At 55.5% G+C, this 25,047-nt stretch overlaps 1 protein-coding gene across 2 annotated transcripts in view; it reads right to left on the reverse strand.

The window, feature by feature from the left end:
- CORO2B (coronin 2B) overlaps positions 1-24,833 on the reverse strand; it is a 128,181-nt gene extending 103,348 nt beyond the window's left edge. Inside the window, exon 1 of one of the 2 annotated variants that reach the window (XM_032864604.1) lies at positions 24,725-24,833. Coding sequence is in view for 1 of the 2 variants with exons in the window: in XM_032864603.1 (XP_032720494.1) it covers positions 23,594-23,608 (15 nt within the window). In the remaining variant the exon portion in view is untranslated. Of the gene's footprint in view, positions 1-23,593; positions 23,955-24,724 lie in introns of those variants that run through there. The other variant, XM_032864603.1, reaches the window with a different exon arrangement.
- Between the last annotated feature and the right edge of the window lie 214 nt (positions 24,834-25,047).

Consider the following 25,047-nt stretch of genomic DNA (forward strand, 5'->3'; position numbering starts at 1 on the left):
TACAGCGCTGGAGGACAGTGCCACAGGACCTAGGACAGCCCGGGGCAGCTCCAAGTCGGGAGTTTCTCTCTTTTTCAGAGGACTTCTTAAAAGCTTGCTTAATTTTCTCCGAACTGTCAAAATAATAAATATACAGTATAGGGCGCCTAGGTGGCTCAGTTGGTTAAGCATCTGCCTTCGGCTCAGGTCATAATCCTAGGGTCCTGGGTTCGAGTCCCGCATCCGGCTCCCTGCTCAGTGGGGACTTTGCTTCTCCCTCTACTCTTTCTCCCTGCTTCTGCTCTCATTCTCTCTCATGCTCTCTCTCAAAGAAAATCTTAAAATAAATAAATAAATATACAGTACAAACAGAGACGTATAACCAAACAGAACAGAAACACCTATAATCCCACTTTTGTGTAGGTTCTCGGGACCTCTGACTTCGGAATGCTAGCACAAGAAATTCCCTGAATTTACAGAGAAATGATATGGTGCTTTTAAGTCAAGGCTTATACACACAGAGAGGGTTGGCCTTGCTGGAGTACCCCCCTGGGAAGGACAGGCACATATTCTAACCACAACGTTGAGAGCAAATCACCACTTTTTTTTTTTTTTTTTAAAGAAAGAAACAAACAAAAATCACTTTTTAAATTCCTAGAGTGAAATCCTGCTTAGGACTGGCTAGGAATAGCTTCAGTGAGGGCATATCTTTGCCCTCATTAATAGGGTTCCTCTCCTTAGCCTCAGTCAGAGTCATTCAGACACAAGCTTGGTCCTTCCAAGGTGGGGAAGACGGTTTGCAGGGGGAAGTAGGGAGAGGCTGGACACCCTTAGAAGCTGGTCCTGAAAGCTGCTCCCAAGTAGGTCCCAGCACGTTCTGAACAACGGCTGGAGCCCCTGGCATGCGTGTGACATGTGGGGACACCTGAATGACATCACTGACAAGCAGACTCAGTGAGGATGAAGGGCACAGCTGTGTTTGCAGGGGACTCACTATGCGCCAGGCTCAGTGCTCACTGCTTCAGTACGTAAAAAACTCCACGCTCACAATGCTACTTGTACAACAAGGGATTAACCATAGCGACCATGGTTACTATCCCCATTTACAGATGAGAAAACTGAGAGCTAAAACCTGTCCAGGACGTCCCAGCTGGAGGATGGGAGGGGCCAGGATGTGGACCCCAGCAGTCTGACCTCACAGCCCGGCCCCTTGTCCTGAAGGTCCAGAGTGCGCATGTTCTCCTATGAGCCCCCGAAGAAGACCAGCGGCCCTTCGGAATTCCTCCCCCCATGTTCCATCCACCTTGACCTCCTACCTGAGTTCCCGCATCCCCGTGCATGCTCACTGGCTAGCAATGCCAAAACGGAGGGCCACAGGCCAGCTGGCTCTGGAGGTTGGAGTCTGGCTGACCTGGTGGTCTCACACAGCTTTTCCTCTGGGCACCGCACACTCCCTCCTTCCCGTAGAACAGCAGTCCTACAGGATTAGGGCCCCACCCTTCTCACCCACTTCAACCTTAAGCATTTCCTTGAAGGTCCCATCTCCAAACACAGTCCCCCCGGGGGTTAGGGTTTCCACATATGAATGGGGGAGGTGGGGGGTAATCCCTTCAATACAATACGTGCCCCTGGATGTGCTCAGGGAGACGCAGAATGCTGACATCCAGGGGACCCTGCACCACCCCTGGGGCTCATTCAGTTCCGCCTCCCATTAGCTTCCTCCTCAAGCACGCCTTTGTGTAACTACTTTATGATTATCGGGAGGTTCCAGGCCAACAGTCACTGCTCTGCACTATCTTCCCATTCATTCATTCAACTCATTCATTCCTTGAGTCAGTCACTCAGCCACCGGGCAGCTAGTTTAGTATCCCAACACCTGCTAGAAGCTGGACACTTGTTGGCCCTGGGACTTTGATGGGGGCACCAGTGCCCAAGACAGAGAGGCAGTTCTGCCTCCGAAAGCCGCCGACCTATCTCCTCTCCCCCTCAGCCCCGGCCACCTGACATCTGTCACCTCCCATCCCAAACCCACACTGGGCAGGGGGCTCTCCAGCACCTTCCGGCTCAAGGGAAACGGGTGTTAATCCAACGGGCCGGCTGTTTCTAAGCAAGAGACTGCCAAGTTCCGTGTCCCTTCCCCGAAAATAAAATTACACGCATCCCAACAAGAGAAATAACTGTATGTACGCAAGATTTGCACAGGCAGGCCCTCCTCGCCCAAGAAACAAGTCTGCTTTGGTGAAATATTCCCACTAGAAAACAGAAAGGAATGGCTTCTTTGTGTTCTTGAGGAGGAAGAAGGTGGGCGTTGCTTATCTCACTGAACCTCCCTTCGCTGAACTGGAGAAGCTGTGAAACCCACAGCTACCATCCTTCCCCCACCAGGGGCAATAAAAGGAGGAGACACCCTAGAGCAGGCAAACCACGGGACCCCCACCAACTGGGGCAGTAAGAGCCCCGGGGACCATGGAGATGACGGCTGGATCCTGTTTAACTTGGGACAGATGGGGACAGGCAGAAGGTAAAGGCACATATGACACAGGGCAGTGAGAGTCCTTACGCTCATCTCTCTCTTGAGTGGCCTGGAATGTCTGTATGAAACCAGGTAGGCAAAGTGTGTGTGCATCCCGAGTCAGAGCCTACTGTGGGCCACACACCCCAGTCACTGCGATTCCCACCTGGCCTCTCCCTGGTTTCCCTTCACAGCACGGAGGGTGACCTGACATGAAAAACTGGGGATCTTTATTTATTTTTAATCATAAAGGAATACACCCCCGAGTGGCCCTTTTAAACCTAAATCTGATGTCATTCCCCTGTGTAAAGCCAGTAAATTGTCCCCTCCTCCGCCCTCAAGAGCAAGTCCGTGGTCCTTGCGAACTGGATTATGGTGGTCCTCTGTAGCCTGGGCCCCCAGCACGGCCCATCTAGGCCCCGTATGCACTCAGTTTCTTCCTGTTCCGAGGGGCCTCTGCTTCTCTTCTCCGGGCCTTTGCACGTGCTGATTTCCTCTCTCTTGATCCTGTTGCCCAGTGATCACTGGGCCAAATCCTCCTCCTTTTTGGAGTTCTCTGCTCCAGAACCATTTCCTCAAGGCAGCCTTCCAATCTCCTATAACTGTGTTAGCGGCTCCTACTCCTCTGGGCTCCTCTGCTTCCCTCAGCCTAGGTGCTTCACCCCATGCTGTGAGAGTGAGACCCTGCCCTCCTCACCCCCCTCCTGCCCTTGACTGTCAGCTGCCACGTTTGTTGCTTTATCCTCAGGACTCACCAAAAGGCACAGCTCACAGGCAGCGCTCAGGGGATGTTGGCTGAAGGAAGGCCCAGCAACAGGAGGGCCCCACCACTGTCCCCGCAGCCCTGGAAGCCAGGGACGCCCCTCATCCATCACTGCATCCCTAGGGCCCGGGACTTGGCACCCAGCAGGTGCTCAAGGACAGTTTGCGGCCCTGAGGGGAGTGGGTACGGAGAGGCAAGCAGAAGACTCTACTTTCTGGGTGGATTTCCAAATCTCTACTCCTGTCACTATTTGCACCCCCAGAAACTTGCCCACCACCCCATCCCTCGAGGGAGACACACATCACATATTGCCAGTGCCCGAGAGGCTGGCTGGAAAGTGTCCTAGTCCTTTTGATTAAAAGTTGGACAGGCAGCCTCCTCCCCTCTCATTCCTCTGTCTCCAGGTCATTTCTGGAAACTGAGAGTCAGCAGGACAGAGGAGAAGGAAGTGCAGTGGCTGTGGAGAAATCGCTGGGTTTGCATCCCCCCGCCCCACAGCCCTCCTCCCACACTAATCTTCCCCTGTGGGGGACCAGGCACAGAAGGGCCCAGCAGCTAGGAGGCTGGGCGCTGGGCCAGGCTGTCCCCAGCTCGCTATCTTCATTTCTTCTAGTCTCCTTTTCATTCCCACTCTTTCCCCAAAGGCCCGGGCGTCCCTCCCTCCTCAGGAGGGAAAGGCATAGGGCTGTCCCCTGGCTGTCACCAGCAGTCACGGAAGGTGAGGTCTCCAAAGGCCCTGGGGGCCACATCAACAGAAAAGCCTAGGGTGGGACTGAGGGCAGAGAGAGGCTGCTGGCAAAGACGACTTTTTCTGTCTAAGCCCTCTGGGGGCACCATATCTGAAGCTCCAGAGAGGAAAGCAGAGGGTTACCTATGTTAGAGGACCTCGTCACCTGGTATGAAGTGAACCTGATGTATACTGGGCCAAGTCCACTCCTGGGCAACTGTGCTGAAAAATATGCATGAGGGGCAGACCAAGCACAGTGGCAAAGGGGGCTGGCAGAGAGACAAGTTCCAGGAAGGCTTCCTGGAGGAGGTGGCCTTTCAGTCAGGCCTTCAAGGAGGAGTGCCACTTCCACATTTTAGAAAGTTTGCAAAACAGATGACAGTCAAAGCAGTGGAATTTGGGGTACATTCATGTTTTAGATGAAGAGGTGTTTATTTGATTGTGGGACAAGGACAACCCCCTGACCTGCAATGAGGCTGAGATTGAAATCATCTGAGTGCCTTTTATCCCTGAGCCATGGGTGAGGGGAATTGTGGACCCATCCCAGAGGTCTGCAGAAGTTGCCTCCATCCTTGCTCCCCAGCCCCTGGTCCCGGGTTGGAGAGGGCCTCCACCAAGCAGCAGGGACAGTCTACATGGAGGGACAGGCAGAGACCTCCTAGCCAAGGGCTGTGTCTCCAAGGACGCAGCTCATTACCACGCATCCCTTGTTGCCATGGAAACTCCCAGCCCACAGAGCCTGGGTAAGAGTTCCTGAATTCACTCCGGCCTGGAGCACAATTAGACAAGATGAATTTTTGAGTTGGAGCATAATGAGACCCGGACATCCGGAAAGCATATGGCAGTCTCCCAGGGGACGGCAGAGCCCCCAGGGTAGCACGCCGCTCTTAGGAGGTCACCAGGCTACCGCCTTTCTTGGGCGGGAGGTCTGGGAGGCCCTGGGGAGCACTTCCCCCCTTTAGAATTCTTCAAGGGCAGCACAGCTGATAACGGTGCTGGGGGGATGGGAGAAGGAAGGATAAGCTCCCTCTATCCACCCCAGGCCCTTCTGAGGCAAGGGTTGGGAAGCTTTATTCTGCGCCCTTTAATAGGTTCTCCAACAAATGCATCTCACGTGGCGGAAGTCTCACACGCACAGAATAGAGTCCTCTCCATGCACAATACGAAGATGTCATTCAAAAATCTCCCCTCGAACATATCCGGGGCCAGGCACGAGAAACGCGTCATGGGATCCGTGGCATCGTGTACTCCCTCCCACTCAGGACATGGGGCTCGCCCTCCGGTGGAGAAGGTAGGGGGGTCTCAGCACAGCAGTGACAGGAGAAGGACAGTTTGGAGTTGAGGAGAGATCAGAGAAGCCTCCCTGGAGGAGGTGGCATTTTGGCTGGGCCTTGAAATCGGGGATCAGGAGGCCTTTGGAGTACCAGGAGCAGAAAAGCACGAGCTAAATTTGGGGGCAGCAAGCACACCAATGTGGCTAGGGGCAGGGTCTGGGCAGAAGCCAAGGAGGGCAACGTGGTCAGAGAGGGAAGGCTTTGAACACCCTGCTAAGCAGCCTGGGTGGTGGGAAGCCAAAGAATCCTGCCACTCAGGTAGACAACGGGCTCTAGGAGCACAGGCTGGTAGAACTTTCCTCCTTCCCCCATCCCCTCATCTGGGGAAGCCCAGGCCAGCTTAGGCCTAAAGCCAGAACAGGCTCAGAGCAGGGCCGCCACAGCTTCCATCCCCCTAGCACCCGACTCCCAGCATCCCTCAAACAGCGTCACTCTTCCAAGGCTTCCAGAAGTTCTAGGCAGAATGGGAGCTTGCTCCCAGCAAGGCTCCTACATAAAACCCCAGCATTCTAGACATAGACCAGGTGACAGATGAGCCCCTGGGTGCCCAGCGGGGAGCCCAGCATCAAGAGAGGAAGGGAGTAGGAGGGATAGGGTCTGCAGCAGGAGTTGGGGAGAAAAGGCAGAAAGGCCCCCAGGCCTGGTGGGCTCCAGGGAGGGACGCTTGCCAGGGACTTGCCTCCGCCTGGCTTCTCTAAGGTCCAGGCTTTAAAAAAAAAAAAAAAAAAAAAAATCAGGCCTCTTACCCTGAGAAAATTGGATCAATTTTTTACCAGGAGGTTGCTATTAGCAAAATCACTGATCCGGCAAGATAGAGAAGCAGAGATGGTAAAACTTCCTGTTTGTTCTCTCTCCCTCCCTCCCTCCCTCCCAGCCCCCTCCCCCATTGCTCTCTCTGGCCAGGGACTCAGCTCATTCCAGGAAGCCAGGACACCCCAATTCCAGCTTGCTGTCGTCCCTTTCCTCCTGAGCTTCAGCCTCTGGGGCATCTGATTTTCTGAAACTGAAAATGCTCTCAGCCAAGTCTGTGGAATAGGTAGATGGTCTGGCTGAGGGGGATGGATTGGGGATATGGCCACTGATGGGAGATGGCCCCTCCCAGGATCCCCAGTGCCCTACTGACTTCCAGTCGTACCCGCTTCCACCTCCAAAACGTCATCCCCATGTCCTGTTTCCTCTCCAGCCCTTCCTGGCTCAGGGCCCATGGCGCATCAGCACCCCCCCCACACAGGTCTGCTGCCCGCCCCCCCAGGCCCACCCAGAGCAGTGGGTGTAACTGGAGGCCTCCAGGAGTGGGGCAAGATTGGCGCCACAACCGAGAGCTTTTTATTCGTTTGGTCCTTTTTTTCCCCCTTGATGGGAGGGAAACAGAAATCAGGGAGAAGCTGTGGGTTAAATATACTATTTTTGAGGGACAAAATGGCAACCAGCTAAAGGGCCAGTGCTTCAGGGATGGGTAGAACGCTGGCTCCATCAGCTTAGCAGCTGTGTGGGCTGGGACACGCAACTCTCCAAGCCTCAGTTTTCTCATCCATAAAATGGACATAACAGCAGCCCGTAACAACCCCCCCCACCCCTCCATCTCACAGGCTGTTGAAAGAATGTTAATGAGAGGCACATAGAGCAACTAGCATAGTCTGGAACATGCTCAGAACCAAGTAAACATTGATCATTAGTATTTTGTTACAGTGAATTCAAATACCTCCCTCCTTACCTCCCCAGCCCTGGCCAACCCGGAGCAGAGCACAGCAGCCCACAAGGCAGCTGCCTCACTTTCCTCCTCCCTTCTCCTTGACCTGAGACAGCTGAGCCTCTTAATTGCTCTTTGGTTTTCCTCCATTTGAAATGAGCAGGGCACCAATTCCCCGCAGGAAAAAATAAATATGCTTCTGCTCAAAATACTAATGAGGTTGGATGCGAGGTGAGGCGGGCAGGGGAGGCTGGCCCTGAGGCCTTTGCGAGAGCCCAGCGGGCCCTGCGGGAGGCCGCAGCCCAGTTTGGAGCATCCTCAAGAGGCCAAGAGGGATGCGAGGTTCTGGTTTTGCTTCACTGGCCCCTTCACAGGCCAGAGGCAGGGCTAGCTCGGGTGACCCGTCATGGCAGAGGGGGTGTGAGCCCCTGTGGTCATGTCCCATGGATGCGTGGAGACAGTCCTCCTCTGAGCAGCTCCGAGAAGAGTTGACGGCCATCTCCCCCTCCTCCCACCCAGTCACCAAGCCTGAAGAGCCCTCTTCCCCGGGCCACTGCCTCTGCCCTGGCTTAGACCCTCATCAGCTCAACGGGGCTGCTGGGCTCCAGACCTCCAGCCTTTCCCGCCTCCTTTCCTGCCTTCCCTAAGCGGTCATTCTCAAGCAGTCAGTCAACAAACATTACTGAGCAGGAGGCACCCTATGGGAGGAGGAGGACTCAGTGTGACCCAGACCCAGCCTCAGCCTCCTTCTGACCCTCTCCCTTCACCATGCCCCGGACTAGGGCCTCTGTCCGCAGCTCAGCTACAGGCGGCCTTCTCCTCAGAGCCTTGAGCTTGCTGCTTTTGGCCAAAAAGTTCTTCCCAGATTCCCTGGGGCTCCATCCCTCCCCTCATTCCACTCTGGGTCTCCACATCCCCTTTCAGAGCCACCCTATTCACAATAGCTCCCCGCCCCACACTGCTCCGCCCCTGACCCCAAAGCATTTTTCTTAATGGCGTTTACCATCCCCTGACATTTCTGTTCTCTCCTGTCTCCCAAGCCTCCAGGGCCAGTCCCCTGAGTGGGCTGTCACCTGGACGGTCTTTCGTATTCAGATTCAGATTGTCCTGATCTGTTCTAAATGACTTCTTATAAGGTCCCCCATGAGATACAGGAAAAGCAAGCCAGTGATGAAGCTGGGAAGAGAACCCTGGCCCTGGGAGAAGCCTTGGAAGCCCTGCCCCAGGGGCCAAACTGGGAACAGGGCTGCTGGCCCCTGGAGTGTGCACAGCAGATGACCTAGGGCCTGCCAGAACCCGGGCACAGAGCTGCAGAATTTCACGTCTGAAGACAAGGCCTGTCCCATGGTCAGGGGAAGTGCAGCCTGGCTCCTTGGTGCCTGCAACTCCCAGGGGATAGAAACCGGACAGCCGTGTCCCCTTCCTGGGAGGAAATCCTGCCAGAATTCTCAGGGACACATGCGTGGGACTCAGCTGGAGGAGGAAGGAGGGAAGGGGTCCCAGGGTGGGCCTTGGTCCTGGGAGCATTCCCCCTGGCCTGATCCCACAGGCCACAGCTGATGCTGCCGGCTGGGCTGGCCCTTCAATCCTGTCTCCTGTCAGTTCTCTGGCTTTGATCACTGCATAGCTGGGACTTCCTCAGGGTAAAATGCTCTGTCCACCCCTTCTTATCCATTCCACAGCTCATCTGACTCTCCAAATACTGGCAAGAGAGAGACAGAACTGGATTGATAGCTCTCCCTTTTGGAGCTGGAAACAAAGACCCAGAGAGGTTAAGCAACTTGCCCAAGGTCACACAGCATGGTAGAGGCAGAGCCCAGAACAGAAATTAGGCTGAGATTTCAGTTGTTATTATTTGGAGTCACCAAGAAAGCATGTGCTGAATGGCCTTGGGACCAGAAGCAGGAGGTTGAGAGGGCTTTCTGTCCCCTCCAGAAATCCCCGCCCCCTTCCTTTTGCAAGTACACAGGCTCTGTCTGGCTTCAAACCCAAAGAAATTCCTTTCTTTGCTCATTGGCTCTCAGACACGGGAAGCAGCCCATTCCCTGCGGCTTCTTCCCTGGAGGATACGTTCAATAAACAGAACCCCTTTCTCATCTTCCTGCTTAAATATTTCAGGAGGCGGGAAACAAACAGATCTGCATTTGGTCTGCTTCTGGTCACTCAGAAATGGGGGCTCCTCCGACTCAGGCAGGACCCTCACCGCTCCTACCCCTGCAGTGTCTCCCAGAGGCCATGGGAAATACAGGATGGCAGGGACAGCCCCCTTCCTGCACAGGGTGCTCACCTGGGTTGGGGAACCTGCTGGGAGCGGGAGAATATAGACCCGTTTTTTGTTTTTTGTTTTTTTACCAGAAGCACCCCCCCACCCACCCACCTACCACTTGCTGTCCCTAGAAATGGGAGAACATAGTCTGTTCAGCATCTGTTGTTCTTGGGGACACTTTAGTCGCTGCTGCCTGAACCACAGTGCAGGGGACCTGAGGTTCCTGCTCAGACAGGCACCACCTGCGGGGCAAGGGTACAGAGCCTCCAGGCACAGGTGGACCAGAGCTCTGGCTGGAGACCACGGCCATTTAGTGGGCCAGTCCCCCTAGGGCTCCCCCATACCCTCCTTTTGTTTATTCCTTCAGTCGTTCATGGAGCACATTATTCTGGGGCAGGGAACATTCAGCAGCTCCCCTTTGCCGCCAGGATTCTGACTTCTCAGACTGTCATTTCCTGCGCTTCCCAATCCCACCCCAATCCCAGCCACACCTCCCTCCACTCGTCACACTGCACACTGTAGTGCTCCCGTGTGCTCCCTTCCCCTAGACGAGTCCTTCCCTTTCCTTATTGCTACCTGCCTTTGCCTCTTCTCCTCTCTCGGTTCTTTGCTCTCACCATTTGCAGGATGGTGAGTGAGACACCGCCTCCTTGAAGCCTTCCTTGACCATTCCCCGCGCCCCCGCTCACCGCAATGATCCCCCTGGCCTCCCCCTCCTCCTGGATCACTGTCCCTGCAGCCACCTGGAAACTGCTCCTGGGACACCCTCATGTGTGAGGTCTTAGCGTTCCAACTCAGTTACAAGCATCTAGAGAGTCAGGTGCCAGCTTCCGTTTCATCCAGCTGTCTGAGGATAAGGGCTGCCCCTGGACATTACTCCAGAAGGAAATTCAGCTGTAAAGACATCTTCATGCCTGTGCCCTACCTCCCAGAGATTTTGATTCTACTGTTCTGGGCAAAGGTGGGGGTGGGGTGGGGAGGGGAGAAAGGACCAACGACATCATTTGTAGGGGCCCTTGATCAAAAAGAATACAGGGTTTCAAGACAGTATCAGCAGAACATTAAACCAAGTGTCCCACGGGTCATATAATCCTGCAAAGCCGGCCCTGGGAGCAAGCATTTAAATGCCTCCAGGGGATGTGTAGCCAAGCCTGGAGAACCACTGCTCCTGACAACATGGGGACATCGAAGTTTCTTGTACCCCTGAGCCCCGTGGTAGTAGTGCACGCACCCCTGCACACCTGGGCCACCCAGAGCACAAATATTTGTAGTGGGAATGAACATATGAGTGGATGGAGAGAGATGAAGCTTACACCAGAAAGCCGAGAAGGATCCTTTTTCCACTTGCTTTAAAAATCAAATATAAATATATTAAATATTAATATCATATTAACAAGTAAATACAATAAGTCAATAATTATTTTGTCTAAGAAAATAAAATATTCATATTTTAACATAAATATATTAAAATATATCCAGCATGCCCATAGCGCACAAACTTTAAGTGTTCAGCTTGAAAAATGTTTACCCATGCATACGTTCACCTGACGGCCATCACTCCAGAACGTTCTTTTGTGCCCTCTCCTAGTGAATACTACACCCCACCCCACCCCAGGTCACTAAAAAGTGGATAGAATTTTCATTGAAGAAGGGCTCTCAGGCTGAGCAAGGCAGCATCAGCACAAGTGGGGTATAGGAAAAGATGTGGAGAAGGTTGACCCATAGAATTCCCTGGCGTGGGAAGGGCTGATGTTTACACCAAATGACAGGGAATAAGCACAAAGTTTCCAACCGGCTGAGCAACTTGCTCAAAGTCACAGGGCCAGCTGTGGCAGAGTCAGGACTCGAACTCTGATCCTCAACCCCCAAGTTTTTTGGCTTTTTTTTTTTAAGATTTTATTTATTTATTTGAGAGAGAGAGTGAGAGAGAGAGCACAAGCAGGGTAAGCAGCAGAGGGAGAGGGAGCAGGGAGCCCAATGTGGGGCTCGATTACAGGACCCTGGGATTATGACCTGACCCAAAGGTAGACGGTAAGCAGCTGAGCTACCCAGGCGCCCCATCAATGCCCGAGTTTTGCTAGCTGTTCACGACCTTGACAGTCTGGAGTATGTGTGCACGCACACGTGTGCATGCACTAGTGGATGTGGCTCAGAGGGAGGAAGATGGGCCAGGGCCTGAGGCTGGACAGCAACAGGAAGTAAGTACATCCATGAGCTACCTCCTGCACCCAGCCTTGGACCAGGGGATGTCATCTAGCTGGGGAAACTGAGTCCCAACCAGAGTTGGGAGGGTGATTAACCCAAGGTCACACAGCATCTGAGCTGGGCTTTAGGTGAGAGCTGCTAGAAGCCCCCTGTAGTGGTCTTCTCTCCATGCTGAAACCATGTCTTCCCAGCAGGAGACTTATGGCCCTCTGCCCCCTCCTTCTGTTTCTTCAACTCCCAGAGCCAACCCTTCCAGTAGCCCCAGGCAGATGGGAAAGGCCAGTACCATGGTGTGGTCCCACCAGGGGTATCTCCTTCGTGGGGAGAGGGACAAAGGCAGCGCTCCCTCCCAGCCCTGCAGGAGCTACCTGCAGGGGATCTGGGCTGGGGGCCCAAACCCCTTGCCCCCACCTGGCTACACCCAGGTTTTGGGAATGTCCACTCACTCTCCGCCTCTAGGGTCGGGCTGGAAAAGACCACCTAAGGGCAAGTCGGATCAGGTCCCTCCCGTTACAACCTGGCCAGGGCACCTGACATCTCTGTAGGGTACAGCCCAAACCCCAACTGGCTCCCACCTGCCCCTCCAGCTTTGTTTCACCACCCCTTACCTACCCTTTCCACCCAGCCACACCCAACTCTCCCAAAATAAGCCAAACCATGTCCCCCTTCTATGTCTTTGTTCATGCCGCCCCCTCTCCCCGAATGCCCTTCCTTCTTCTTCATACGCCTCTGCCGACTCGGCCTTGGAGACTGGGCTACGATTTCTTCCTCCGGAGAACTTGCCTGGCCTCCAGGGTCCGTCCCCATGGCTTCAGCGCTCGGTGCACACATCCCTGCCCTCCCGCACTGCTGCTCACCCGCCTCCCTTTGCCGCATCCCTGCAGCACGTGTCCATCTGGGCAGCCTGTCTCTGCCACTGGATGGGGGTTTCCCTGATGAGAGGATGGCCTTGGTGCACCCCTTCATGCTTGGTGCCACGTGCTTCGGGCCTGGCCCACAAGGGCTCAGCAAATGCTTTTCGAATTTATCTAGCACCTCATTTTATTTAGGGGCAAGGAAGCGGGGTTGGTCAGTGGTCGGGAGAGCAAGGCAGCTAGGGTGGAGAGGTACACAGAACCGCGGCAGTCCTCACTGACCCCACTCCCCGGGCAACTCTGGCTTCCGGCTCCCTCACTCTTGCCTCACTTTCCTCCTCAGGATCCTCTCCCAAGTAAAGTTGAATTATTCTCGGGTCTTGCCATCTGCAGGAGGGGTCCAGTGGGTGACAGCTGCCTAAGTCAGGTATTACCCCTCTTGGGGGAATTTATATTTTAATAACATCTAAAAGGCCCAGAGGAACAGAATCCTGGGTACGGTGCTGGAAGGGTGATCTTGAAAAAAGCAATCACACAGCACGATTGGCCCCCACTGTCAGGCCAGCGGGCCCCCGCGGGTGGTACAGTCAGACACCCTGGGGCAGGTCCAGGTTCACCCTCCCCAACTGTGGTACCCAGGGCTACTGCCGCCCTCTCTGAGGCTGGGGTGATGCTCAAGTCGTGGGGTACATCCTAGATGTGACACATGTGGCATGGGGGGCAGGCTTGGGGGAGAGCATCATTCCTGCTGCTCTTCAAAAGCAAAGGTCCACTGGTTGGGGGGGGTGCAGCAAAGGGGTGGCTTTGTTTGCGGCTCCTGAGCGCCCCCCCTTCCCTCCGCCCACTCTCCCTCTCATCCTCTCTCCCTCTCTCCCTCTCTCCCTCCCTCCTTCCCTCCAAACCAGAGTTCCAGGGAAAACTTTGCCTTTGCCGGGAGACTTCTCAAGCCCTGATAAGGTCTAGCCAGAGGAAAGCTCTTAGCAACCCAGGCTCCCAACCCAGAGGCCCTTCTAATGGTTTCAGAGAAACAAAGGAGGAAAAGATTGGCTGCAGCCCAACATGCCAGGAGGGCTGGCTTCCAGGAGGGAGAGTGGGGTTCGCGGGCCTCTGTGGCGGCCAGAGTGGCAGCCTGGTACACAGGGTACCTGGCTGCCAGATCCTGGGGACCACAGCCCTGTGGCCAAGAAGGAGCCTCAGAACGCACTCCTCCTGCCTCTGCCAGAGCAAGGCCACGACTAGGCGTGGTGCTCCTGGCTGATTACCTGGGGAGCTGAGCCTCTCTGTTCGGGTGCTCCCTGCCAGCTAGGCAAAGTTCTCCAAGTCTCATTTCTAGAACTTTCCCCCGCCACCCACCTCTGAATCAGTCCTTGGCCTGATTTCTACCAGAAGCGGAGAAAAACCCATGGAACTGAAATTCACCCAGCCTGAGCCTGCCATCAACCAAATGGAGCCCCACTTCCTGCTCCGCCGCTTGTGCCCCCTTCAGGAAAACCTTCTGGGGTCTCGATTTTCTTCTTTACAAAACAGAGGTCTCATTACGTCTCTATTTAGAGTTCCTTCCAGCTCCAGCGGTCCACGGACGTACAGGAGTAAGGACTAAGCCCAAGCAGGAGCAATGTTTAGGGAAGAGCTTCGGCTTCCCGGACATCCCACCCAACCTTGCACTTCACACCGGCTACCCCAAAGTCTACACCACACCTTTGACAAGCACTGTGAAAGATACCCCAAAACATCAGACATCATCCCCCGCCTCAGTGAGCTCACAGTCAAGTCAAGGAATCAATCCCCATAACAGTCAATCCCCTTAACAGCGTAACTTATTGGGCCTTTACCTGAGACTGGTGTCGTAGAGGCTGGGCAGGATAGGAGCTTGGAGAACGGGGGAATTATCTTGGATCCAGACCCTAAAAGGCCAATTTAATGGGACATTTTGGGTCCTGAAATGGCCTCAATCCATAACAACCTGAGTTTGTTCTCACACGCTATAATGACGATGGCAGGAAAGCAGCCCTGGGGTCTTTAGAGAACACACTGGTGATACTAAAAAGTTATCAGATGGACCCTCAGGTACACAGAAATCCCCTTTCCCAGAATTCCAAACTTTTCGGAATCCTACATTTCCCCCACGCATTCCTGCGAAGTGATCTCTACTGGGAGGTCAGCAAGGCAGGCTTGGATAGCATTTTCTTCACCAAGCTACACACAAACTGCAGGAATTAAATCCCCTTGTCCCCCCTCCCCCAACACCTTCCTTTTCCATCAGCTGTTTCACGTCCTGGAAACTCCCCTAGATCCCAGATCATCACGCCGCTGAAATCATTCTCAAAAAAAAAAAATGTTTTGCTACAAATCCCTCAAGCTAGTAGAGGCCACAGCTTCCCATACACTCAAAGGAAAAGCAGGTCTGAGCTTGGGGGCACCAGGATGTATCTGGAGCAAAGGTCAAGGTCATTTGCCAGAGGGAACTCGGTCTCTCTGCCTAGAGACTTGGGCAACACTGGGCTTTGAGACCAACTTTCCCCCACCTTCCACAGGGCGCCGGGGCCTGCGGGGATCCAGGACGATCAAGGTTTGGATGCTTTATTTGTCTCACTTTTCAAATGAAAGCAGGACATCCGATTCTTAGCCCGATTATTTGTCCCAAGCATATTAAAACCCCCGAAATAGAACAGGAAGAGGGAAAAGCAACTTTTCATCTGCCCCATACCAGCCTGACAGAATACAAACAGACAGAGGCTGTTTGGGAGAGATGACCTGGTCTCTTCTGCAGACACAGTGTGAAAGAGGGCTGCTGTCGCGACCACAGCAGGGGGGAAGCTCTTGGATAGACTGCCTAACTCCCAAGGCCAAGGGACACTGGTGGTGGGAGGGGGCAGGAGGGGTGTGAGATCCCTAGAGATCCCAGTGCCCTAGTGAGGTGGAGCACTAACTCCCTTTTCACAGATGAGAAAACAGGCTCAGAGACATCGAGGGGACTAGCCCAATGTCATGCAGGGAGGAGCAGAGGTTAAGAGCAAAGCCTGAGTCTTTTTGCCTCCAGACACCCCCCCGCTCTCGCCACAGGTCTCAGGGTCATTCCTACCAGCCTGACTGAGGGGCAAGAGAGGCCTGAAAGGCAGGCTCAGCCCCTTACCAGCTTTGTGACCTTAGTAAGTGACATCCTTTCCCTCTCTGAGCTTCTGTTTCTGCACCGAGCAGAGGAGGAGCAGTAAAGGTACATGAAGACTGAATGAGGAAATATGTGTGAAACACTTTTTGTGAGTCTGGTATAGACGCCCTCTAGAAAGGTCAGCTCCTTCCGCTGGCGATCTTTATTTCCCAGCCAGCTTCCTGAAAGCAGGGACCTAACACCTGGTAAAAGGCTAGAATGGGCCTCCTAAGAAACTAGCAATTATTAAGTGGATCTAAATTCAGATTAGGAGTCATAGTCGTGTTCCTAGAAAGTGTGGAGTGCCACAGAGGCAGAGGACTGGACCAGATGACCTCAGACAGTTCTGGAGTTGAACCCTGAGCACGGGGCTCCTTCCAAGGGCTGAGTGTGAACAGCTCCCCCCCCACACCCCAGCCCGGAGAGCGCCTCCCCACATCCCTCTGTCTGGGCAGCTGGATCCTGCATGGGTGTTCTCCTCGGTCTCACACGAAGCCAGTAAGTTCACTCTATATATCCCTATAGTTTTATTTTATTTTAAAGATTTTATTTACTTATTGACAGAAAGATAGTACAAATAGAAGAAGCAGCAGAGAGAGAGGGAGAAGCAGGCTCCCCGCTGAGGAGGGAGCCCCCAACTTGGGCTCTACCCCAGGACCCTGGATCCATGACCTGAGCCGAAGGCCGATGCTTAACCACGCAGGAACCCTACAATTTTATTTTAAAGACTGAGGCCCGATCCAGATAATCGGAAAGACTACAGATGGTTATAACGGGGCCCGGTAAAAATATAAGGTGGAAATTTCCCTGCCAGAGCAAAGTTTCCCTTTGGAAAAATAAATGACCCTTGCCTACCAGCCAAGAAGGGTCCTGTCCTCCCAAACACAGCCCAGGGAGGCTCTGTGAGGGACAACAGAACATCATACCTTATACCCCACTGGCCCAGGTAGAGTCTAAGAAGTGGCCCACAGAAAAGCCATCCTCCTGCGATCAGGAAGCCGCAGAGAGGAGGAGGAGGAGGACAGTGCCAGAGTCAGGAAGCCTGGGTTTGGACCAGCCTCTAATCTGCCTGCTGGGCAACTTTTTGCAGCTTACTTGGCCTCTCTGTGCCTGCTTCCTCATTCTTGAAGTGGGGGAGGACCCGTAAAGTCACTCAGCGCATACAATGACCTAATACACATGCGAGCTCTCAGACACCTGCGTGCAGGGGGCCGTCCTGCAGAAGGGCTTCTGACTCCAGGCCTCTGCCTGTGCTGTTCCCTCTGCCTCCTACCCTCTCCTCAGCTCCTCTCCTTCCACCTGCTACCATCTGCACTCATCCTTCGTGAATCAGCTTAAAAGTCCCCTCCACATCCCTCTGACTAGGTCAGGCCCTCTGCTGTGATGCCCAGAGTTCTTCGGTACTTCTCATTTCATGAGCCCCAGGACGCTCATTGTAAGCATTTGTTTAATTTTCTGTCTTCCCAACGTGAATAGCGAACACTCAGGCATGTGGTAAGTGCTTCACACGGATCAGCTCGTTTAATCTTTGTAATAATCCTTTTAAGTGCTACTATTATCAATCCCAATTAATGGATGGGGAAAGCGATGTTCAGAGAGGTTAGGCAACTTGCCCAAGAACAAACAGCAAGTAAATGATACAGTGCCATCTGTCTGGCTCTAAGCTGGCATTCTTAAGCCAGCAGCACCCGCCCTGGTCATCAGGGGCCATCCCAAGAGGGCTGCCCACCCCAGGCTAAGAGGGGATTGCGCATTCAAGTGGGAAAGGGCTGCAGGCCTGGACCACAGACCCGGGTTCCCTACGCAAAGGTAGCTTTGTGGAAATGGAGGTGTCGTAACTGTTCACCCTCCGGGGCTGGTCGCCCTACCTTAGAGAACCTGTCTGACCTCAGACACCGCGCGCAGGATGCCCTCCTCCTCACTCACTCAGCTTACATTCTTTACCCAAAGGATTTACAGGGCTCCCAGTTACAGCGGAAGCCTAAGCAGAACACAGCCATGGGTGTCCCCTGAGGCAAGCAGCCTTTGCCAAGCACCCCTTGGTGCCGGGACCCCAGACCCACAGACAAGAGCCCTCTGCGTTGGGGGGTAGGGGGCAGAAGAGAGTCCTGGAAATGAGATGCCCGTGTGCTCTGGGTCTGATGGCGGGGGGGGGGGGGGGGGGACGGGTCCCCACCTACTCCCCCATCCACTAAACCTGCGCCCCAGAGCAGGTCACTCACCCTCACTGCACCTCTGGAAAATGGGAGTGTCTGCTAACAGAACCAAGCTCCCAGAGCCCGTGCGACCCTGTGGGTCCAATGGCGGCTTCATAACTTATTCCTGAGAGCCCGGTGATTCATGTCCACAGGCTGTGGACCGTTAGCGATTGGATTGAGAAGGTTCTGGCTCCATGTCAGAAGATCTGGGTGTGCAACCCGGCTCTGACCCATATTAGCTCTGGGATTAGGGTGTGGCCATGTTTTCACCGGGAGACTCTGTTTATCCATCTGTAAGTAGGGGACTCCCTCCCTGCCCTGGGACCCTCCAAGGGATTCGTGTTTGTTTTCTGTAGAAGGGACTGTCCTGACCAGAGCTGGGTGCCTCCCCTTGCTGTGTTAATTAATTGGAAGGGGGGGGGTGCCAGCCAGAAACCAATTAGGAGGTCCCTCTAGGGCCCTCTTGGGGGAGGAGAGGCAGCGGGCAAGGAGGGGCGGGTGACAGCTCCTCCCTCCTTGTCGCAACCTCCCCTCCCCCTCTCCACGCCTCCCAGGCAGCTGGTCCCACACTCCAGGCCCACAAAGGAGAGGCTCATTCAAAACAGCTTCTTTTCATGCGGAAGCCACTGGATTTGCATCTGTCCTCGCCCAGTGGGCTCTGCTCCATGCCGGCTGCCCAGCCTGAGCCTGCAGGGTCCACAGGCCAGGAGAGGAAGGGGAACAAAACTAGCTGATCAGAAGAGGGATGGAGAGGGGGGCTGGGCGCAGAGGGAATTTGCACATTCTCTCATCTCCTGGACACCAGACAAATTCTGTGGCTATCGTATCCAGATCAGAATCAGCCCCGGTGCCAGGAGCCGGCGGTGGCTGAGGCCATGTCTGCTCCAGGCTGGCCAACCCGGGAGAGAAATGGAAAAACTCACTCCATCTCTGAGCTGCCAGGGATGGATGCTGCCAGGCCGTGGGTCTAGCCAGTGTCCACACTCCCAAACCCGCCAAGCTCAAGTCTGTGCCGATTCCACAGGGCCGGCTTGCTGTGGGGCTTTGGGGGGCCCCAGGGCTCCTCACCGTCCTTCCCAGATGCCTCTGCGTGCTGTCATAGGGGCAAAGGTGGCAATGACCCCTGGGCCAGAGAACACAGGGCCTAGGGGCCCAGGTGGGAAGAAAGTAACCCATGGGAGCTCTGGAGGGAGAGACAGCGAGGAAGGAGAAAGGATGAGGTTTTGAGCACTTACAGTATGCAGGAGACAGATCTGGCTTGTGCCCGCAGAACCCTGAGATCCTAACTCAGTGCTTGGGCACAACTCCCGCATCCATCTCCTCAGAGGTCCTGGACAGCAGGGGCCGTGGCTTCGGTGTCCTGTGACCCTAATGCCTAACACACAGCCTGGCCCAGACTAGGAGCTCCCAGGGTGCTGGCCCTAGGAACCAGTGAATGCTAGCACATACCTTCTGCATGAGAATGCTGGGTATCTGCAAGAACTGAGGGAAGGGAGGAGGTATGATGGGCACACAGGGCAGAGGAGGCAGAACTTCCCGCTTCAGGTTTCTGGGAGCTGGGTCTCTGTGGGGAACGGTGAACATCTCTGCCCTCAAACTGGCTCTGTCACAGGCCTGCTCTCTCCTCTCTTCTCCCAGTAAGAGCCAGAGAGGAGACAGGTGCTGGGAAGTGGAATGTCTGGGAGTCCAAGCATCTTCTGGACTGGCCAGACCCTGGTCTGGGAGTTGGAAGCCGAAGGCTTCATACCCCTTCCTTCTCCTTTGTCCCGGCCCAGGAGGTCGCAAGGGACCCCAGATGTTTTTTCAAGAGAAGAGGGAGACTCTGACCCGAGAGGTCCAGGCGGGGGTGGCGCAGTGGGGTCACTGGAGTGGAGCCAAACCCCCGTCCCTGCACGGGCTGCCTGAGGCCCCCCTCACACGGCAGCCAGGAATCAGGAGCCCTCAGGTTCTGACTCCTCCAGCCACAAACCCGCTGAGTGACTTTAGGCAACTTAGGATTCGTTCCCTGGGTCCCTATTCTATTACTTGTCAAGGGAGAGATTTGGACGGTTTGACCCAAACATCCTATTCTCTGAGGCCGCTCTTCAGGGGTCCTAAGGACACACGACCTGGCCAAACGAAGGTCTGTTAGTAGCTTCCTGGACAAGGCCACACTGTCCTTGGTCCCAGCACATCCAGCAGGAGCCAGGGGCTCCCCTCTGTGAGCTAGGCTGTGCTGGGACAGGGGCAGGAGTGAAAGGGCTGCCATCCAGAATGAGGGGCCCGGCCATGGTGAATGATGTCACTTCTGAACCTGGAACTGGCTGCTCAGAGTGGGGGATGCTGGTCTCTAGAATATTCTGTCTGCCCACACTCCTTCTCCTAAGACCTTCTGAGGTGCAGCAGGCATTCCGGCTGCTTGGGGTACTCTGTTCTTGAACTGCCGACCCCCCGAAGGTGGCCTTGGGGACCAGGATAGTGCTGAGCTCCCAGCATCTCGTGTGACAAGCCACACACAGGAACAAGGAAGCCCAGTCACCTTCCTTACCTACAAGCCCCAGCTCTGACCATGGCCAGACAAAAGCCAGGAAATCACTCCAAAGGACCTCAAGGCAGCAAAAGGTGTTTGCAAAGTCCTGCATTACAGAGGCAGACCTTTCTTACTGACTTGTACTCTATGCACAATTTTAATGTGTTTTTTTTCTGTTTTTCTAGCTGATGGGAGTTTAGAAACAGATTTAGGGCCAGAGAAGCACAGTCAGTCTGGTACATGACTTTAACGGCATCGAGACAGAAAACGTATAAAGAGCAGGCAGAAAAGGGCAAAGAATGAAATCATCCTATTACTGGGAAAGCAGCCTTCTCTCCCTCCGCCCTCACCTGTCCTCTGGACTGATACGGAACTGAACCTGGGAGGAGAAGGGCCCTTAACCTCCTGGGGATGTTTATGGTCTGACAGGCTGTATCCCTTCTTTTTATCTTCCTTCTCCTCATCATTGTGTAAAGAACCTAAGACAGCTTATGAAATTCCACACAATAAAATAAGAGTTTAAAACATCATAACCAGCAATCATGCCATCAGCCTGGAAGGTCCCACTCCGGAGACTTGCATGGCTCTTCATCTCTCGTGCCATCTGGGTCAGGGGTTCCTCCAAGCCCCCCCAGACTCCATGGGCAACATTAGCGGCTGTACCTCACAAGGAAGGGGGCCAGGGTGCGTGTGAGAGGGGGATGGTAGATGGAAACTGGAGGCCCATCTAGACTCAGGACGTTCTCCTGAAGATCTAACAGCTTGTCATCGGTTTCCTCTCCTCCACTTTCCAGGCCCTCTGAGCTAAAGAGACCTCCTTCCCAATCCACGCCTTACCCCTGGCCCAGAGGACTCCAAGGAACAGGCAGCCGGGGCTCCCCAGAAAGGGGTGACCTTTGCCTTAAGGAGCAGCCAGGGCTGGGGTCTCACCCTCCAACCCAGTCCTCCCCTGCCTGTCACTCCAGTTGGTAAGCAGCGATTCCACCTCTCAGACCCCCTCGAGGGTTCCTCTGCTTATCTGTCTTGTGACTAGACCCACCCCCCAAAAGAGAGAGCTCCCCCTGTCGCCATCAGAGCCCACTTCCTCGCAGATGTGCCAACGCCCAACAGAAGGGATCCAAGACATCCAAGAAACCAACTGCTCACCTCACAGATGGAAAAAACAGAGGCTTAGAGATGGCTGTGACTAGCCCAAGGTCACACAGCCTTTTGGTGGCTGACTGAGGACTAGAGGCCAGGCCTTCAGACTCCCAGAGCACTGTGGTTCTTCTAGACCTCTTGAAGAAGCCTCTTCTGGCAGGCTTTCAGGCAGCAGGAGGGCCCCTAGGCCTTCTCCTGCTTCTCTTTTGCTCTCCTAGGCCTCCCCACATGAACATTGCTGGTCTGTGAAGGGCTGGCAAGGGGAGAGAAGCTAGGGTTAAGGTGGGGATTTTATCTAATCCTCTGAGCTGGCTTAAACTAACGCCACATTGGTTAGGGCAGGAGAACATCCAGGAGGGTTTGGTGGGGGCTGTGGGGAAAGGGGAGGGCATCAGTGAATAATCACTAGATCCAAGAGGCTAGGCCTGCCACTGAGTTTAGCAGACAAGTACCCACTTTTGTGGGCTCCATGCCCCGGGGGCCTGAGGCTCCGAGTAGTGACCCCCTTTCATGGGCATAACCCAGCCTCCGTGTACTCAACAGTGCAGAGCAAGACAAAGATCACAGGCTATAGGTTGTGATAGAGCTTACGGCAAACCCCAGCTTTGCTACTTACTTGCTGTGTGAACTTAAGCAAGTCCCTTTTCTTCTCTGGGCCTCAGCCTCTTCCACTTCTAACGGGGCTGAACACGCCTTCCTTGCAGGCTTCCTGGGAAGGAAGGCTGCCTGAGCTCATGTATATAAAAGAGATGCAGGGAAGGCAATGAGTCAAATTTCAGTGCTATTATTACAAATCTCATATGCTTTATCTCTCATCCAGGCCCATCCATTACTCTTCTGCCTCAGCCTGCTTGCGTCTTTGACATGAATAACCTTAATGATAATAATCCTTCCCAGGCAAACAGCATTTGCATCATTTCCAAACACGAAGTGTCCTACCCACCGTAGTCCACAGCAGCCCTGTCAGGAGTAGTCAAAACTGAGGCAGACCCTTAGCCCCCAGGCACATCCCCCCGCAACCCCAGCAACGTTTCTAAGTCCCAGTTTGGGCACTGAGCCCAAAGACCCTGGACAGACAAGCTGTCTCTGGCAAGGCAGATCTCCTGGAGGCACTGGTAACCTCTGGCTTAGCAGAAGGAGCCAGAAGAACCCTTCCCATCACCTCCACAGCTGACCCTCCATCTGGTCCACTGCTCTGAACCTCCTCTCCACACTGGCCTCCAGTTCTCCAGTCCTGAGAGCCAGGTGGTTAGCTGCTGATATCTGGCCTTGGGTGCAGGGATTGCCAATCCTAAGGCCAAGGCCAGGCTGTGAGCTCCTTACCCTGACAGGGCCCTCTGAAAAGTCTGGGTTTACACCTCTGATCTTCTTACTAGTTCTTCAACTATCTGTCACCACCCCCAGTACCCACAGTTTCATCCTCATATTTCACAAGAGGAAACTGAGGCCCAGAGCAGAAGGGCCCAGCCAAGGTCATCCATGGGGTTTGGGAGAGAGGGGGGAGTGAACTCAGGTCTCCTCTGGTCTCCTGATGCTGGGCACTTTCCACAGCTACCTTGGTCTGCTTTCCATAATGGGGAGGCCCCAAAGTCTCTCCAATAAACCGGGGCCGCTGTAGCAGAGTCAGAACTCTCCTCCAATATGGGGGCTATCAGAACGCGCATCTCTCCGGTCCCTGTCACATCCCCTCCCCGCATCTTCAAGAGGGTCATCAGGGAACCTGTCCTACCCCTGGCGGCAACTCCTGGGGCTGGAGGAGTGCCTTCTCCACTGAGTAGCTCCGGAGTGGGGCCAGAGTTCGCGGGACCGGCAGCAGCCGCTGGCAGGTGGGGTGGATTTGCCCGTCGGATGGTCTCCCCTGGGCGACAAGCCCATTCCCACACCCACTCCTTCCAGCGTCACTCCCCGAGGCGCGCCCTAACGGGAAACACCAAGCAGCTGCCCAACACTGCTCTCCAGGGGTTAAAAATGCAGCATCCTAAATAAGGGTTAAAAATGCAGTCGCGGGGCGGGCCGGTGCGGGTTGCGGGGGGGGGGGGGGATGGTGTCCAAACCACTGCGGCTGCCAAAGCGGCATCCTCCCCCTTCCCTCCGCAGTCCCTGGGGGCCAGAGCGACTGGAGGGACCCGGGGAGCAGAGGAGGCGCGCGCCGCACCTCCCCAGCACCAGTGCCCCCTCCCCACGCCCACACCCCCGCGCCCCCAGCAGCCGAGGCCGGGGGCTGCAGGCGCCAGCGGGTCCCGGGCGCGGCGGGCGAGCGGCGCTTACCTTTGTGACAGTCATGCAGAAACTCCCGGGCGGTGAGGGGGCGCGGGCGCGGCGTGCGGAGGCAGCGGCCCGGGTCCACCGCGGGCCCCAGGCGGCTGCGGGAAGCGGGCGGGCGCGGCGCGGGCAGCTCTGGGCGCGCTCGCCGCTCCCCGCGCCCCGCGGGCAGTTCGCAGGAGCCTGGGGCCGCGCTCCGGGCGGGCAGCGCGCAGGGACCGCTCGTCGGCGCTCGCCCGCCGCTCGCCGCTGATGTCAGCCCCGAATGTGCATTTATAATAGATGAGCCTCCTTCGCCGCAGGAAGGCGAGGCAGGAAGAAAGGGAGAGGGGGAGAGGGCCCAGGCTGGGGGGCGGGGGGAGGAAGAGGGGCCGGGAACTCGCTACAAAGGAGGAGGCGGGAGGTGGGGGGGAGGAGGAGGAAGCGCACGCCCGCCCGCTGCCCTGCCCTGCTCCTGGGGCTTGCTAGCCCTCCGCCGGGCACGGCCGCTCCCCTGGCCCCGGCCAGGCCCCCAGGCCCGCGGCTTTAACCCCTTCGCGCCCGCGGACGCCACGCGTCCGGGCGAGGCCAGGTCCTGGCACCTGCTGGCTGCGGGCGCGCACGGCCACGCCCGCGCTCGGGGGCCCCCGTTGGCCCGGGGACGCTGCTGAAGTCACAAGCTAGACGGCCGAGACGCCGCGTGGGCCGGGAAGCCCGCCAGGCTCGCCCCCTGGAGGTTGGCGACGTCCGTCCCGGGTCTAGAGTGCCGCGCGGCAGCGGAAAGGGGCGTGGCGGCCGCAGGCCCTGCCTCGGCCGACCCCGCACAGGGTCGCGGGACAAGCGGTCTTTTGAATCTAATTCCCCGCAGCGATTGGCTGGCCCAGCGGGCAGTGTAGCCAGTTTCACAGAGAAGGAAACTGAGGACCAGACTGGGAAGTAACTTAGACAAGGGCAAACAGCCATTCTTGGCTCCAGGCGGTCGTCCTGGCGCCCGCTCTTTCCACGTCGCCACAAGCTCTCTACGAAACCCCTTGTTAAAAAAGCTAGACTCCTCTCGAGATCGGACAGTCCCTGGCCTAGGTGTGTCTACTCTGCGCTTGGGTGCAGCGCTGCTCTGGGGGAGCACAGGCGCGACCTGTGTGGTGCATGAATCCTGACCTGGGTCACGCCACATCCAGCCGCTGACGGACTTGAGGGACAACCACCTGAAGGTAACCGGGCAAGTCTCCTCCTTCCCGAGCACTTGAGCAGAACCGGTTTCGGCAGATACTGAACCTCCGAGACTCAGAAGAGGAGGGGTTAGTGGAGATGGAGGCGGAGGAATCTTCGCGCCCCACTGCCTGCCTTAAGCCCGGAAGTGCTGACTTCCTGCTCCACCGCGACTGTGCAAAGCAATTAACTAGACCAAGTGGACCAGGTGGTGTCTGGGCACGTGCCCTGCGGAAGGTGCTGGAGAAAGAGGGGAGACCAGTTGCCTGCCT

Source organism: Lontra canadensis, unplaced genomic scaffold (genome assembly GCF_010015895.1).
Source record: "Lontra canadensis isolate GAN:19392208 unplaced genomic scaffold, GSC_riverotter_1.0 scaffold28, whole genome shotgun sequence".
NCBI lineage: Eukaryota > Metazoa > Chordata > Mammalia > Carnivora > Mustelidae > Lontra > Lontra canadensis.